Below are 17,710 nucleotides of genomic sequence, written 5' to 3' on the forward strand. Positions count from 1 at the left end.
ATAATTACCTGTAGATCATAAGGAACATGAGCTTCGTGTGGTTGAAATGACTTGTTCAATATAGCTCCATTCTGAAGAAGATCAACAAGTATGAAAAAAATGAAAAATTTTGATGTTGTTTTATGTTAGAACAACATGAAAAATATATCTTACTTGGGAATTATTCTTGGATTGTACAACTCCATCTTAATAAACTCTTCTTCGTTCTCATGATAACCATAAAATGGTCTAAAAAATAAAATCATTTTGGGTGAATAATATTGAAACGTTATTGGGTCAAAAATGGAAGATTTTGTATTGTGATGTAAAGAAGAGAGTAAAAAAGATTTAATAATAGTAAGCTTTGTCAACATGAGGAGAAAACAAGGAAAATAACTTACATTTTCTTAACAATTTCAGTTTTATGAACATATTTCATAGAAGATGATGTTCTACCAAACGCAACTTGAACAGCAAAGTCTACACTTGTCCTAAATTGTTTCAGATATTTATCTGAGGGTTTAGTTACATCGTAAGGTATGTATAAGTAAGGAAATACTTGATGAATATGAACACAAGTTTTCTGTCCACCAGGAGTTGAGCCAAATATCCTCAAAACTGGAACACGGTTAACATTCGCCTCGCGAAATTTAGAAAACAGAAATCTAAGCCATCTATAGGTTTTCCCAAGTAAAAATCTACATCTACAATCCTAACAGAAAACATTCTGTTGTTCCAAGTAAGAAAATATATCGTCAATTAAAACTTTTGAAAGACGAAAGACGAGAGTTAAATCCGCCATATTTGTTTTAGATTATAGATTAGCCAATCAAAGATTTTATAAGCAAACCCTCGTAATCACCTTTTTGGGATTAGATGGGATTTAGAAATTTTCCAAGGGTGAGCATGACTTTATAGACCTTGCTAGAAAGGCTCACACGTTTGGCGTTAGAAAAAATGCTCCCCAGACGTTCATGTCTTTCGTCATGTCTAACTACGACATTGCATGTAAAGGATTTCCGCTTTCGTCGAGCAAAATAGTGTCGGCATCCTGATGTTTTTGGTCCCGTACACCAATGTCAATACTGAAAATTAATAATAGTTAAATGTGTACAACATTTATGAGTTGATTGAGTTGAACTGAAATTGAATTTGCAATAAAATTTCTAAATCAATCCCTGTAGTGTATATTTCAATTATAGCTAAAATATAAAATTTGCTCATCTCATTTTATCGTCTCGCTGTTATGAACAGAATTCAATATTTCACAATAAAAACAGCAGGTGATTAAAATCAAGCACTTATTGAACATTCCAATTTCTTTATTATCAAGAAAAAGCAAAGACATCATGTAAATGGTTGCGTCTTTATTAATCTTTCTAGATTTGTTAAGGTATGTGGATTATAAAGTTCACCTCTCATAGTGTCACTGTTTATTCTTATGTCTAGAATTTTGTTATATTTGTCATAAAAAACCTGAATGTCATTTTTGTGGAGGAATTCGCACTTCATATGTTTTATATTGATAAATCTGTTCATTTTGGTTGGATTTTCTCAATAATACATTGGAAAATTTATCATTTCAAAATACTGACCTTTCTTGCATTATCACCAACAATGAATTTCACTTGTCTTTTCAAATATCTTTGGTACGGCAAGGCTAGAAAATTAACAAAATGAATCAAAGTTATGACACGTCACAGAATTTCAGTTATGCATATCATAAATGCGGAATGATTTTAATTTTATCTAACATGGCATTTATCAAGAAGAAATTTTTTCCTCATTCATGAAGTCATCTATCTATTTATCTTATTCCTAACACAGATGATGACATAAAAACGTTTTTCTAGATATGTCTTTAGAAATTGCGCCTACTTGGAGTGAAAAGCTCATTTCTTCACGTGATAGTACACGTGATTTTTTCTGGTATATATTTGTTCCACTTGTTGTAAGATAGACTATTTAAAATATTTGTTTTTGTCAAAAGTTGACAAAATGACAAAACTTTGCATGATGAACTGTCAAGTCCAAACGCTAATAATTTTAAAAAATTTCTGATTACTGAGATGTGACAAAATTATTCAAAATTAGAGACTTCGAGATAAATTACTTTGAAATTCCCTTTGTAAATAAAGACTGCCCCTAAAAGTCTTGAGCCCCCCAACTTTTACTTGCTTCTCACGCCCCGGATCAAATTATTTGTTTATCCGGATAAAAAGTTTACAAAATGACAAAACTTCATTGACAACGTTTCAAAGTTGGAACGCTGACAATTTCAGAGTAGCTCTGTTTATCGATTTTCTTAACTTCCAAATTATAAATCTTTAATTTTTCAGCTATCTTACTTGTAAAAGTCAGGCTGCCCCGTCTTCCTTTATGATTATTTCAGTTAGTTTCCATGTAAGTCAGGATGTTCAATAATTGAAATAAATTATATTAAACTGTGAAAGGTTTATTGGCATAAAGCTTTTAAGTCAAAACTTCTTTGTGTTTACTTCAGTCATAGCTAAAATAAAAATTTGCATTTCGTATTTAATTGGGTATGACCAGAATTCAATATTTTACAATAAAAACAGCAGGTGATTAAAATTGAACATTTATTGAACATTCCAATTTCTTTATTATCAAGAAAAAGCAAACACATCATGTAGATTGTTGAGTCTTCTTTAATCTTCTGAATTTGTTGAGGTATGTTGATTTTAAATTTTACCTATCATAGTGTCATTGCTCTTATTTCTAGAATTTTGTTATATTTGTCATAAAAAACCTGAATTTTCATTATCGTGTTGGAATTCGCACTTCATATCTTTTATATTGATACATCTGTTGATTTTCGTGGGATTTTCCCAATAACACATTGGATAATTTATCATTTCAAAATACTGACCTTTCTTGCATTATCACCAACAATTAATTTCGCTTGTCTTTTCAAATATCATTGGTACGGCAGGGCTAAAAAATCAACAAATGAATCAAAATCATGACACGTCACAGAATTTCAGTTATGCATATCATAAATGCGGAATGATTTTAATTTTATCTAACATGGCTTTTATCAAGAAGAATTTTTTTCCTCTTTTATATAGTCATCTATCTCTTTATCTTATTCTTAACACAGATGAGGACATAAAAACGTTTTGCTAGGTATGTCTTTTGAAATTGCGCCTACTTGGAGTGAAAAGCTCATTTCTTCACGTGATAGTACACGTGACTTTTTTCTAAGATATAATTGTTCAACTTGTTGTAGGATAGACTATTTAAAATATTTGTTTGCGTCAAAAGTTCACAAAATGACTAAACTTTGCATGATGAACTGTCAAGTTCAAACGCTAATAATTTTGAAGTATCTCTGATTACTGAGATGTTAAAAAATTATTCAAAATTAGAAACTTCGAGATTACTTACTTTAAAATTCCCTTTTTAAATAGACTGCCCCTAAAATCTTGAGCCCCCAACTTTTGCTTGCTTCTCACGCCCCGGATCAAATTATTTGTTTATCCGGATCAAAAGTTTACAAAATGGCAAAACTTCATTGACCACGTTTCAAAGTTGGTTCACTGACAATTTCACAAAAGCTCTGTTTATCGATTTTCTTAACTTCCTAAATTATAGATCTTTAATTTTTGCGCTATCTTACTTGTAAAAGGCTGGCTGTCCCGTCTTCCTTTATGTTTACTTCAGTTATTTTGAATGTAAGTCAGGATGTTCAATAATTGAAATAAATAATGGTAAACTGTGAAAGGTTTATTGGCATAAAGCTTCCAGGTAAAAACTTCTTTGTGTTTACTTCAGATATGTTTTCTATGAATAAATTTTCTTCATTTTGGTGTGATTTTTAAACACAGATAAATTTTGGATACATTACACGTAAAAAATACGACTTTTTTCACATCAATACCCATTTACTCCAATCGTTTATTTCAAATTATATTAATACAACAAAGTTAATAAATTAACGTGTTGAGTCAAAACAATGACACGTCAAAGAATGTTAGATATGCATGTCATTATGTGCAATAGTTTTACTTTTTCTAACATGGCTTTTATCAAGACGTGTACAACATTTTATACAATATAGGACCAGAATATTTACATCGAAAGAGAGTATGAAGTTTATTATCTAGATGTTTACATTTCGCAAATTTTGCGTTAGATATCTATGGAATAATTAGTTGCTACAGATTTGCATGATCAATATTTTTGTGTTCTTTCAGGTAATTAAAATCAAGCATTTATTGAACATTTCAATTTCTTTATGTTTATTCAAAAATTATTCAAAATTAGAGACTTCGTGATTAATTACTCTGATATTCTCTTTTTAAATGAAGACTGCCCCTAAAGTCTTGAGCCTCCCCCCAAATTTTACTTGCTTCTCACGCCCCTGATCAAATGATTTTTCAATATTTTACAATAAAAACAGCAGGTGATTAAAATTGAACTTTTAGTAACATTCCAATTTCTTTTTTATCTTCAGAAGCAAAGGCATCATGTAGTTGATTGTGTCGTCTTTAATGTTTCTTAATTTGTGAGTGTATGTCGATTTTTAATTCTACCTGTAATTGTTTGTTTTTATGTAATCTATCACAAATGACTTATATAAATAATTTCAGTACTACGCATGTGTTATACGGAAAACACTTAACAATTTTGATGAATTTTTTAAACAAACGGTATTTTATTTTGGACATTTTACCATTGGAAAGTACGTACCTTTCTCATATTTAACATAAACTACACATTCCAAAAGTTTATTTTAAACATTATTTGTATGGAGAAGCTACAAATTGACAAGATGAGTCAAAATAATGACACGTCAAAGAATGTTAGATATGCGTGTCATTATGTGCAATAATTTTACTTTTCTAACATGGCTTTTATCAAGACGTGTACAACATTTTACTTTTTCATTAATTTGTTACGTCTTTTACAATTTACAAATCTTTTGTTAAACATATTCTGAATCGTCAACGAAAAACATTCAACAAGATCTTAAAGATCTTTGGTCAATTTAGATGGTATGTCAACGTACAACCATTAGTATTATAGTAAATACAGGACCAGAATATTTACATCAAAAGAAAGTATAAAGTTTATTATCTAGATCTTTATATTTCGCAAATTTTGCGTTAGATATCTATGGAACAATTAGTTGCTACAGATTTGCATGATCACTATTTTTGTGTCCTTTCTGAGTCTTTGTTGAAAGGCATTTTTGATATGAATAACATTTGTTGATTTTGATGGGGGTTTTTTCGACAATCACAAATAAATTTTAGATAATTTAACGTTGAAAAAACTGAATGTTCCAGCATCATTGCTAGCAATACGATGTAACTAATCAAATATTCCGCTAGTTCATTTCAAATATTATTCATTCACAGGTCTAAAAAATCAACAGGGTGTGTCAAAATAATGACACGTCAAAATGAAAGTCAGAAAAAATGTAAACTTAGGTAAAGTTTTTTTGAGAAAAGTTCTGCTGGGTTGTCATTTAACACTACGTAGCCAATGGTAAACAAGTTATCTTTGTCCACCAAAGCAACAAAATACGTGTTCACTTGATGCATTATAAGAAATATCTGTCATACTATGATCATTATATTATTCTCAAAATAAAGCTTGGAGGCGTCTTGTAAGATGTTAAATTCTTGGTGCAGTTCCATATTTAAAGGCAAAAATTTCGTGTCTCTGATAACATTTTGTTTCCCGCCATTTGCCACACACTATAAAAGTTTTTGTCGTTACGACAACATTGAAGAGCAAAAAAGGTTCTGTGTGCTGTTTACAAGCACTGATAACATCCATACTGCTACTTTATAAATATGTATATTTAAGATATTTCAAAATTTTGTTTTTAGAAAAACAAAGCAGAATCTTGTTAAAAAATTCGCTTGCGGTGATGTTTTTGGATCCTTATGTTTTGTCAATTAAACCAACGCTTTGTTAATAATCTCTACGTGTCGAATAACTGCATTGATGGCTTCGTAACGACACAAACACCTGGTTTCACATTGGGATTGAAGCGTGAGCTTTGGGTTGCTGTTACAATTCCCATCACCAAAAAGGGTATGTGATTGGTTTCTTTCTTTTAAAAACGTGTAAATAGATTGAAGTGTACTTTGTTTGCAATGGTTCAACATCTTAGAGTGATTTATCCATTACTAAGTTTAATCTGTGTGCATGGGAGTGTACGTAGATTGCAGGTGAGCGAACGTCCTTTATTTAAGCCTTTTCTTTCATGCTCCATCTCTTCCATATAACATAATTCAGTAGATTTCTTTTTAGCTTTTCATTAATTGCCTATACAAACGACCCCATGGAGTTAAGCTCGAATTCCCGACGGTCATTCAAACTTCTGGGGGTCCTTTCCCTCCTCTCCAATAAGCCTATGCCACAGCCAATATTTTTGTAAGAAACAGACACGTGGTACTGTTTTGTTGGTGTAAATGTAAGACAAATGTTTTAAGCTTTTTTGTCATTTTCTACATTTTCCAAAATATTTAAAGTGTTAGGCATGTTTAAAGAAACTTTAAATGCATGCAAAGAAACACAATAAGTAAATTGTACATTTTATGGCATTTACATGAAACTTTCATGTGATTACATACAGAATACAATAAAATGGTAATACCAGAATTTAACACAATATTTTACAGTGTGTACTCCATTTATTTTTTAAATGTTCGCCTGGACACAGTCTCAATCTGCAATCCACACAACTAGAATGAATTTTTTGTTGGTTTTTTTCATAAAACATGACTTAACATGACATGTCCTATATTTTACATGATTTTTTTTATTGAAAAGCAAGAATACTTGAAAAATTTCTCATGGTTGTCTTTACAATTAATTCTAGAAGGCAATCAGATCTTTTATTAGAAATGGGAATCTTTTTTAAAAGCAAAGGCTAAATTAAAGAACACTCTGCTTCATATATATTTCCATTGTCCAGCTGACTAAGTAGTCATTGTATTCAAGTAGACTGCCTGAACAAACTTTGTGTGTCAGTTAGACAAATTGTTAAACACCTTCCTAAGTTATAATATAACTCAGTACCTCCATTTTCAATCCAACATGCAGTGGCGTGCCTCGGGGGGCCTGAAAAGGGGGCCCGTGTCTCGCTAAAAATAGGCTGTACCCCCCAAGTGCTCCCCCCCTTGGAATTTTATATGCATCATTTGAAATTGAAAAAGAAGCACATGGCATTAATGTAGCTGTTACGGAATTCGCACAACTTTACTGTGAAGGGAAGCATTCTATTAGCTGTTTATACTAGTTTGCGTTGCATTTACCCTTTCTGGGTTGTTAGCCGAGTGGTTAAGATTTTAATTTCTTAAAAATGAAAAAACAAAACAATAATTCTAGAATAATTCAAATCTCCAGTAGGCAAGAAAGAACAAGTAATATTGTGACGCATGTCTTGAACCACATTACACCATATCATAGACCTTGTATAAGATGGTGGACAAGTATATTCGTAGACTCAAACTTGTAAACACAAAAATACAAATATAGCAATGACTAAGAGTAAGGCTCATGAAAATACTGCAATTCTGGAAGTATTATAATATGAAAACATTTCTTTAAAATCATTAATCAATCTACGTAACGTTATAACACGAAGAATGTACAAATCCTCCAAGCTTAAACTGGGAAGTTAAAAAATTGAAACCATTCATGTTGTGATAAATATTTCAAAATTTCCAGTGTAGAAGCAATTTTTAGGGCCATTTCGCTAGCGACTGACGTGGTACAAACGTTTTGCCCTCCCCCCACTCACAAAATCCTGGCGACGCCACTACCAAGATGTAGGCAAATGCCTAAATGCAGGAAAACTAAAATGTCCAATTGCGTTGTTTTCAGCTGCCATCCTCGATATTCATTTACACGTACAAGTAAAACTGTAACATTACGTAGCTATGTTTGATCTTCAACAATTTTAGTTGTCTATAAACTCTAATTAAAGAACCAATTTATCTTGATATTAATAACTTTATGACTCTTAGATGCAGTCAAGAGAAAAAATTAATAACTTCTACCTGCAAGAAATACTTAAAGATGTTGAAAAGAAACTTGTGGATCTTTTTATCCAAGAATGGAACACTCATTACAAAAAATCACACGGAGAATGGGAAAATACAAACATTAGTGGTCAGAAGTTGTTCAATATTGAAAAACAAAAAAAACCTCATGACAAACATATTCTGTCAAAATTTCAAGATGGTGACACCAGTAAGTGGGATTGTACGACACTATTTGCAGCAATATTGTTTTCCAACTCAATTGGAACAAAACTTGACCCAAAATTAAGGCTGCTGTGGATAAACTTCGTGTTATCAGAAACAACTTCATCCATGAAAATAAAGGAAAAGTTCTGATGACGAATTTCAAACAATGCTTTGTGATATTGAAAACTCATTTAAAGATCTAGGATTTTCATTCACTGAAATTAATAAAATTAAATGTCAACGAAACACATTTAATTCTTTTCAAGTACTTCCTTGCAAACCAAATCACGATGTGGTTAAACGTACAGAGTTACTTCATCAAATCACAGCAGATCTCAATAACTTACGCCGTACTAACAATAATGAACTAACATATTACTATATTTCTGGTAATCCTGGCAGTGGTAAATCTCAATTAGCTAGACAAATTTGTGAAGAAATGTATAACTCGTTTGACTGGGAAAAGAATACGACATTTGTGATGACCCTTGAAGGAAAAGATATCGACTCTCTTTTGAAAACTTACGCTGAGCTTTGTCAACGATTAAGCAATGATAAAACTGTCATTGAAAATACTCTGAAAGAAGCAAAAAGCAGCGAAGACAAAATTAAAGATTTTCAATTATTGATGACACAACAACTGAAATCTTGGCAAACATGGTGGATTGTTGTAGATAACGTGGTTGAACTTCATAAAATTTATCCATTATTACCTCAAGTTGGTGATCATAGCTGGAAAAATGGTCAAATTATAATAACTGTCCAAAATACAGATGCCATACCACCAGATGGAAATCTAATTAAACACATTTCAGTTAGTCATGGTATGAACAATGAAGAATGTCGACAACTTCTATCTGTCTTTTCTGATATTCATAATGAAGATGAAAAATTTTTAAAGGATGTATCAGACAAATTAGATCGTCAACCGTTGTTCCTGGCAAATGCTGCTTCCTACGTAGGTAGTGTAAAAGTGTAAATCCGACATTCACGTGGGAGCAATATTTTGATAAGTTGAATGAAGGAGAGCGACAGAACATGGATGGCAATTTTCAAAAATAAACACATCTTACTTAGGAATGAAAACTGTTATGTTAGCAGTACAAAAAATGCTGAAGAATCCATCTTGTTGGAACATGTTTTAAACTTTTCTCAATAATATCTTTCGATCCCTTACCACAAGATGTTATAATACAATTCATTAAAAGCATTGATCCACAAATATCTGCTGAAGATGTCTGTCTTCAATTCAAGCATTGTTCTTTATTCCTTCAAACGGAAAACAACGACATCCGCCTGCACAGCGTTGTACACGAAGTCATCATAAATTATTCATCGCAGACCTTTGGCTGTAAACAAAACGAAAATAATTCTAAAAAGTCTGCAGCTGATCTTGCCTGTCAAGTTGCTTGGGCACTAAATCATTTTGAAGACAGAGAAGATGAAGTCAAAATAATTCCACATCTAATTAAATTCATAACAAATTCATCATTTCAACATTTCCTAAATAAGTTGATCGATGTAAAATCATCAAAACAAAAACTTGATGAAAGAAATTGGAAATTTGCCAAATATTTTGTAGATGTTTTGAAAAGATTTTGCAACTATAAACTTGCAACTAAAGTACTTTATGAAATAACAGAAATTCAAAGTAAAGTGTTAGGTGTTAATCATATTGATGTTTCATATTCGTACAACGAGCTGGGTGAGTTGCTTCGGAAGAATGGGGAATATGAAAATGCTAAAGATTTTCTCGAGCGAGCAATGGGAATTCAAGCAAAAACATTTCGACCTGACCATGTTATTATTGCGACAACGTACAACAAACTTGGTTTAGTTTACGATAATATGGGAGAGTACGAAAAAGCAAAAGATTTTTATGAACGAGCGATAGAAATTCAAACGAAAACATTTGGACCTGAACATGTTAATAATGCGACAACGTACATTATCCTGGGTTTCGTTTACTATAAAATGGGAGAGTACGAAAAAGCAAAAGATTTTCAGGAACGAGGGATGAAAATTATAACAAAAACATTTGCACCTGACCATGTTAATATTACGAGAAATGAATCACGTTGTAATTTACAGTGATAGGAAAAACACGAAAAACCAACACAATAAAGTTTATAACAAACGATAGAACTTGAAAGTGAAGCATTTGACCTCTATAATTATCTTTTATTTGCGAACAGCTAAAAGTTTTCCGTATTTGAGAAACGTTTCACGAGATAAAGGGCAAAAGACAGTTGTATTTTCAGTTTAGAGCGATAGAAATTGAAACAAAAGCATTTGGACCTGAACATGTATTGCAAAAATATACAACAATCTTCATTTAGTTATTAATAAACTATAGATATTGAAACTGAAGCATTTGGAGTTCTATTTATCTTTTATTTGCCAGAAGCTAAATTACTCCTGTCTTTGAGAAAATGTACAAGGAGATAGAAGAAGAGAAAATGAATTTGTAGCTCATTTTCAATGAAGAAAAAAGTCAATTTCTCTTTTCATTTTATGTTTGTCTTCTTTATACTAAAGCTGATTAGAAACAGTTGTATTGTAGAGTTCTTTTAACAAAGATTCAAATAACAACAGCTGTATATTTATAAAAGGTATAAATATATTATTGACAACATTCAAATATTTGTATTTTCAAGTTTTCAACTGTCATTTATTTACTGGAACAGTTTTTATTAAGAAACTTGTATGGAACTATCAAAGTAAATTTATGAGTTTAGTTTGCAAAATCTAGCTATTCAGAAGTTGTGAAGTTCCTTAAAATGAATGTTGTTGGGTCATTTTCTTGTATAATGAGATTAAATACTGATCTTACAGCAACCATGATCATGTAACATCCCTTTTTGAAATGCTGAAAAGCCCACAAGATTTGCTTTGCTATATAAGTATGAATACAGTCTTTTCTATATTTATTTCTATTCATTCATATAATTTGCAAAATATACTTCCTATTTATGAGAATTGTAGTTGTTTGAAATGGACATGCATTTATTGTTATTTGATTTAATCATACTTGATTTGGAGACTAACACCTTAATTGTCGTGACAATGTTTGTTTTTTTTACTTTGGAGGAAATATTTATTTAATGATTGATTCAATACTTTATTATAGTTCAAACTATAAAGGCAAAGAAAAGTAAAAGTTATAAATAACCTGAAGAAGAAAAAGCAGGATATCATTGCCATAGCATTGACAGAAGTGAAAATGACACATTTAACTGTCCAACTACCAGATTTAATAATATCTATAAAATCCCAGCAGTGGCGCAGGATACTTGTTAATTGGGCACAAATTCATATATGCATGTCTTAATCCGTTGAAAACAATGGATTTCAAAGGAACTTAATGTGGCAGAACATGAATATATGAATATGTGCCTCCTACACAAAATAAAGAGTCTGCTATGAAGAGCTCTGGCATTGTGTGTAACAGTTAGTATTTCATTTTGCAAGGAAATTCTTATTTTCTTTCCAAAACATTATTTGAACATTAGAGAAATTGTGTACAAACTATAAAAAGTTTATATTAGGAATATATTTCTAGGGCAACACCCTCTTTTAAAGCATGTATCCATGTTCAGGAGTGAATGACATGACCAGACAGTTTTGGCTGTCTTTACAACTGATAAGAACAGTAAATGAGTCATTTCTACTGGTGTCTTTACTACTGATATAGACAGTAATGAGTCATTTTCATTGCTATGACATTCATGTCTTGCTTTTGCTATAGTTTATACTTTACATTGCTTTGAAACTAATTCTCCCAGCTACATAAATGATTTTACCACAAAATCACAATACAAAATGTTGTGGTTATCCCTGATCCCTAGAAAATCAAATATAAATTAAAAATGAGATTTACTACATTGAAATGTAAGCGTAAAAAGAACACTGTCACAACAATTAAGGTGTAAATCCCCAACCGTAATTAGAAAGGAATGTTGAATCAAGTAACCAAACTATTGACCTTCTCTCCATACACAATTCTTTTAAATACAAATTCTATTTTACCATTTAACACAGTGAACAGAAATTTGTATATTTACACAGCAAAGCCAGTGTTTGAGCTTTTTAGAAAACTTACTAAGCACTATAAATTTTACATGTAAACAATGTACATGTCAAGATTTTTCTTATTAATTAACGAAAAGAACCAAACAAACACTCCGTTTAAACCTTTCCCTACAGAAATTGAAAATACAACTGTTGTTGGTCAGCTAAAGGAGAAAGAAAACATACCCAAAAGCCAGGGCTAACAAAGCTTTTTGTTCCTTGAAATGGAGCCAAAAATCCATTCCTTTCTGTAAAGACTAAACACAATAAAAATCCTTTGCTGACAAGCGTTTTGATAGATCTGGCATTGGTGACCACCTGACAATGTAATTTATCTTTATGTATGTTTTAGGTAGTGATGTAGCCAAGAAAAATGGGGCTTTTACTCTATTTATGTGTGTCTGGCCCATATTTACTTTTGTCATCTCATATGTAATGTAGTGAGTAACAAAAAAGTAATTGAACAACAAAATATTTACTTTCATAGCACTTGTTTACGGCACAAGGTCTGTTTAGATGGAATGGGGAGAGTTATCGTTTGTTTAAATTTCCATCATGAATACAAAGTTTACGGCACAAGGTCTGTTTAGATGGAATGTGGAGAGTTATCGTTTGTTTAAATTTCTATCATGAATACAAAGTTTAGGGCACAAGGTCTGTTTAGATGGAATGAGGAGAGTTATCGTTTGTTTAAATTTCTATCATGAATACAAAGTTTACGGCGCAAGGTCTGTTTAGATGGAATGGTACGGTGGCCCACAAGTATCACGGCAAATTAAAAACTCGCGGCAAATTAAAAACTCACGGCAAATTAAAACTCACGGCAAATTAAAACTCGCGGCAAATTAAAACTCGCGGCAAATTAAAACTCACGGCAAATTAAAACTCGCGGCAAATTAAAACTCACGACAAATTAAAACTCACGGCAAATTAAAACTCACGGCAAATTAAAACTCGCGGCAAATTAAAACTGCGGAAAATTAAAACTCGCGGCAAATTAAAACTCACGGTAATAGTGATACTTTGGCCACCGTAGTGGCCCAAAAGTATCACGGCAAATTAAAACTCGCGGCAAATTAAAACTCACGGCAAATTAAAACTCACGGCAAATTAAAACTCGCGGCAAATTAAAACTCGCGGCAAATTAAAAACTCACGGCAAATTAAAAACTCGCGGCAAATTAAAACTCGCGGCAAATTAAAACTCACGGCAAATTAAAACTCACGGCAAATTAAAACTCGCGGCAAATTAAACTCGCGGCAAATTAAAACTCACGGCAAATTAAAACTCGCGGCAAATTAAAACTCGCGGCAAATTAAAAACTCACGGCAAATTAAAACTCACGACAAATTAAAACTCACGGCAAATTAAAACTCACGGCAAATTAAACTCACGGCAAATTAAAACTCGCGGCAAATTAAAACTCACGGCAAATTAAAACTCGCGGCAAATTAAAACTCACGACAAATTAAAACTCACGGCAAATTAAAACTCACGGCAAATTAAAACTCGCGGCAAATTAAAACTCGCGGAAAATTAAAACTCGCGGCAAATTAAAAACTCACGGCAAATAGTGATACTTTTGGGCCACCGTAGTGGCCCAAAAGTATCACGGCAAATTAAAAACTCGCGGCAAATTAAAAACTCACGGCAAATTAAAACTCACGGCAAATTAAAAACTCGCGGCAAATTAAACTCGCGGCAAATTAAAACTCACGGCAAATTAAAACTCGCGGCAAATTAAAAACTCGCGGCAAATTAAAAACTCACGGCAAATTAAACTCACGACAAATTAAAACTCACGGCAAATTAAAAACTCGCGGCAAATTAAAACTCACGACAAATTAAAAACTCACGGCAAATTAAAAACTCACGGCAAATTAAAAACTCGCGGCAAATTAAAACTCGCGGAAAATTAAAACTCGCGGCAAATTAAAAACTCACGGCAAATTAAAAGTGATACTTTTGGGCCACCGTAGTGGCCCAAAAGTATCACGGCAAATTAAAAACTCGCGGCAAATTAAAAACTCACGGCAAATTAAAACTCACGGCAAATTAAAACTCGCGGCAAATTAAAACTCGCGGCAAATTAAAAACTCACGGCAAATTAAAAACTCGCGGCAAATTAAAACTCGCGGCAAATTAAAACTCACGGCAAATTAAAAACTCACGACAAATTAAAAACTCACGGCAAATTAAAAACTCGCGGCAAATTAAAAACTCACGACAAATTAAAAACTCACGGCAAATTAAAAACTCACGGCAAATTAAAAACTCGCGGCAAATTAAAAACTCGCGGAAAATTAAAAACTCGCGGCAAAGTGGGTTGAAACACGTGGTAATGACGAGTAGTATTAATTCACAATGGCGGGCGCCCAAGAGGAAGAAAATTTAATCAAAGAATACTTTAGTAAAGGCTTCAAGTACGACGAAATTATCGAGTTATTGAGCAAAAACCACTCAGTAAAAATGAGAATCTCAACTCTTAAAAGACGTATAAAACGGTACGGCCTTCAAAGGAAAAATGTCGATTATGAAATCAATGTTGTTAGAGAGAAAATACGAAATAATAATCATTGCATATAACATTAAAATAGATACAACAAATATCGTTTAAGAAGAAATCCCACACGAATCCACATGGAAATAACGACAACTCTAAGTTTCAACTAGAAAGTTACCCTCCTCGAAGTGGAAACATATAACAATTTTGCATTTGCCCGGTTCACCACATTGTCAAAAATTTGCCGCGAGTTTTTAATTTGCCGCGAGTTTTTAATTTGCCGTGAGTTTTTAATTTGCCGTGAGTTTTTAATTTGCCGCGAGTTTTTAATTTGCCGTGATACTTGTGGGCCACTACGGTGGCCCAAAAGTATCACTTTTAATTTGCCGTGAGTTTTTAATTTGCCGCGAGTTTTTAATTTGCCGCGAGTTTTTAATTTGCCGTGAGTTTTTAATTTGCCGTGATACTTGTGGGCCACCGTAGAATGGGGAGAGTTATCGTTTGTTTAAATTTCTATCATGAATACAAAGTTTACGGCACAAGGTCTGTTTAGATGGAATGGGGAGAGTTATCGTTTGTTTAAATTTCTATCATGAATACAAAGTTTACGGCGCAAGGTCTGTTTAGATGGAATGGGGAGAGTTATCGTTTGTTTAAATTTCTATCATGAATACAAAGTTTACGGCACAAGGTCTGTTTAGATGGAATGGGGAGAGTTATCGTTTGTTTAAATTTCTATCATGAATACAAAGTTTACGGCGCAAGGTCTGTTTAGATGGAATGGGGAGAGTTATCGTTTGTTTAAATTTCTATCATGAATACAAAGTTTACGGCACAAGGTCTGTTTAGATGGAATGGGGAGAGTTATCGTTTATTTAAATTTCTATCATGACAAGATCAAAGTTACCTCAACACAAGACATTCGTCCTGAGAAGTTTGCGGATGTGTAACCATAAGTGACATTTGCAATCAACTTTAAAGCAAGCTGTCGAGCATCAAGAAGTTGAAGAAGAGTCTAAAATGCAAATTATTTATGATATTGAATGATTAAAGAAAACAAACGAAGAGTGGAAAGGCATCTTTTTTGAACATGATGAAAACTCCATGACGTTTTAGCGACTGGATCTTATAAAAACATTAAAGATCGCTTCAAAAACAAAGGTTTAATAAAACCAACTTACTTTATCATCTTTACAATCTTTCAAAGCTTTCTTTACCATAATACGTGTGTATAATATCTCCTCTAACATTCTAAAATAAATCAAACTTATTGAACATATAATACCCAAAGATATCAAGACCTATTTAGGAGATTAAAGACTTAAAAAGGAACGCTATGTACATTGCAAAATATACAACAACATGCAAATGCTATTTTTTCAACAATCTTTTGAATCAATAAAAATGTGACCAGTAACCAAATGAATGTGAAATATCCCACATTACCTGGGTAAAATTCCTCCTCTTATGTTAGATTTTACAAAAACAGAGCCGTTGGCGCTTACATGAATATTATCTTGCAGTTTCTGAAAGAAAATGTATTGTTTCAAATGTATTTCTTGTCGTGATGGTAATTTAGTAAAAATTCTCACCTCCAGTAATGTCGGAGGAGCATTCAACGATGTACAACCAAACTCAAAATGAACAACAACATGTAAGACAGAGAAAATGACTTTTTACCTTAATTTTACAATCCATGCTACACGACAGAAGAAGATGAGCAGATTTCGGAAAGAATCTTATTGCAGAAACACATTTAGTTTGACCAGACCTAAGAGAAAGATAAAATAATACAATAATACATAAGTAAGAATATCTCCATTGCTTTCTTTTATCACGACGGTAGAAGGATGAACTACAGGAAAACAAATACTTAAATGTTATTAAAAAGTGCTGTATAAAGTGAATATTTGCATCAGGAAGTATCGTTACGTTTTTGTCGAGCTTAGTAGAGTCCTGTGAAGGACTGTTGGTGTTGATGTTGACTGACGTTTTGACAACCTTAGCAGTAGTCATCTTCAGAGTCAAATGATAAGTAAATGTCAGGTTAGCCGTGTTTCTTAAAACAAGTGCTAAGGAAGTCCAATACAATATCTACAAACATACGTACGTAGTACTAGAACAAATCATTACTTTATAATAAATAATACACTGATAAATATGATTTTATAAACATATCAAATGATCACCTAAACGTCTTGAATCAAACAGAAGCATCGTATTAAAAAAACGCTCATATTTTAAGTTTATATTTGGATGAGACGCTTTCTCTAATGAATACTGTAATGTATAATTGAACTTCCTCAATACCATCAAGAATTATATCATAAACTGTCTTTAAACTTAATTCAATTATTGCGTGTTTTCCTTAAAATCTACAAAATTTAAAGCATATTGATGACTCTAAGTCAGACGTTCCATGGCGTTTCTAATTACATTTTAGTAAGTAAACTTTCATATTTCTTCCGTTTTTGTTTTACAGTAAAGTAACAGAAAACAAACAAATACAAGAACAACTAAAATTCAATAGCGTGTTTAACGTCATTTCTGGTATTTTAACTTCCATTTTTTGATTTTGAATAAATGAACTAAGTGGAGAATTGTTTACATACCACGTATGAATATGTTGTTTTGGTAGAAAGCATCGTTCTGGAGGAGTATCTGACTTGAGATTAATGCAAAGATCTTGTGGAATGTGAAGATATGATCTTCCTTGATAGTCATATGCATCTTTAACTGAAAAATAATTACATTTGGTAAAGTTTAGGAAACTATAAGAAAGTATGAAAATTTTAACTTACTGTGTAATGCGGATTTCTCTTCTGAAGGTTTCATATCATCTTTCTTTGATTTGTTTTTCTTCGATAATTCATACTCCTCAAGGATTGTCGACTCTTCCTGTATTCACCAAGGTAGAATGACAGAA

The 17,710-nt window shown here is 32.3% G+C and overlaps 2 protein-coding genes across 14 annotated transcripts in view; both read right to left on the reverse strand.

Annotated features, from left to right (window-relative positions):
- Nucleotides 1-17,710, reverse strand: part of LOC124442870 (DNA polymerase zeta catalytic subunit-like) — a 110,799-nt gene that overhangs the window by 88,187 nt on the left and 4,902 nt on the right. For 12 of the 13 annotated variants that reach the window (XR_006947383.1, XR_006947394.1, XR_006947385.1 and 9 more), the window contains 2 exons: nt 17,586-17,682; nt 17,397-17,520 (listed from right to left, as the gene is read on the reverse strand). Coding sequence is in view for 2 of the 13 variants with exons in the window: in XM_046993382.1 (XP_046849338.1) it covers nt 17,397-17,520; nt 17,586-17,682 (221 nt within the window). In the remaining 11 variants the exon portion in view is untranslated. Of the gene's footprint in view, nt 1-15,691; nt 15,800-15,965; nt 16,036-16,230; nt 16,311-16,464; nt 16,556-17,396; nt 17,521-17,585; nt 17,683-17,710 lie in introns of all 13 variants that reach the window. The other variant, XR_006947386.1, reaches the window with a different exon arrangement.
- LOC124442885 (DNA polymerase zeta catalytic subunit-like) lies at nt 11-1,152 on the reverse strand. Its single transcript, XM_046993406.1, is given in 4 exon segments — nt 11-71; nt 154-228; nt 381-636; nt 639-1,152. Coding segments are annotated over 4 exon segments (414 nt in total). The 5' UTR covers nt 706-1,152; the 3' UTR covers nt 11-55.

The sequence above is a fragment of the Xenia sp. Carnegie-2017 genome, unplaced genomic scaffold (assembly GCF_021976095.1).
Source record: "Xenia sp. Carnegie-2017 unplaced genomic scaffold, XeniaSp_v1 HiC_scaffold_20, whole genome shotgun sequence".
Lineage (NCBI taxonomy): Eukaryota > Metazoa > Cnidaria > Anthozoa > Malacalcyonacea > Xeniidae > Xenia > Xenia sp. Carnegie-2017.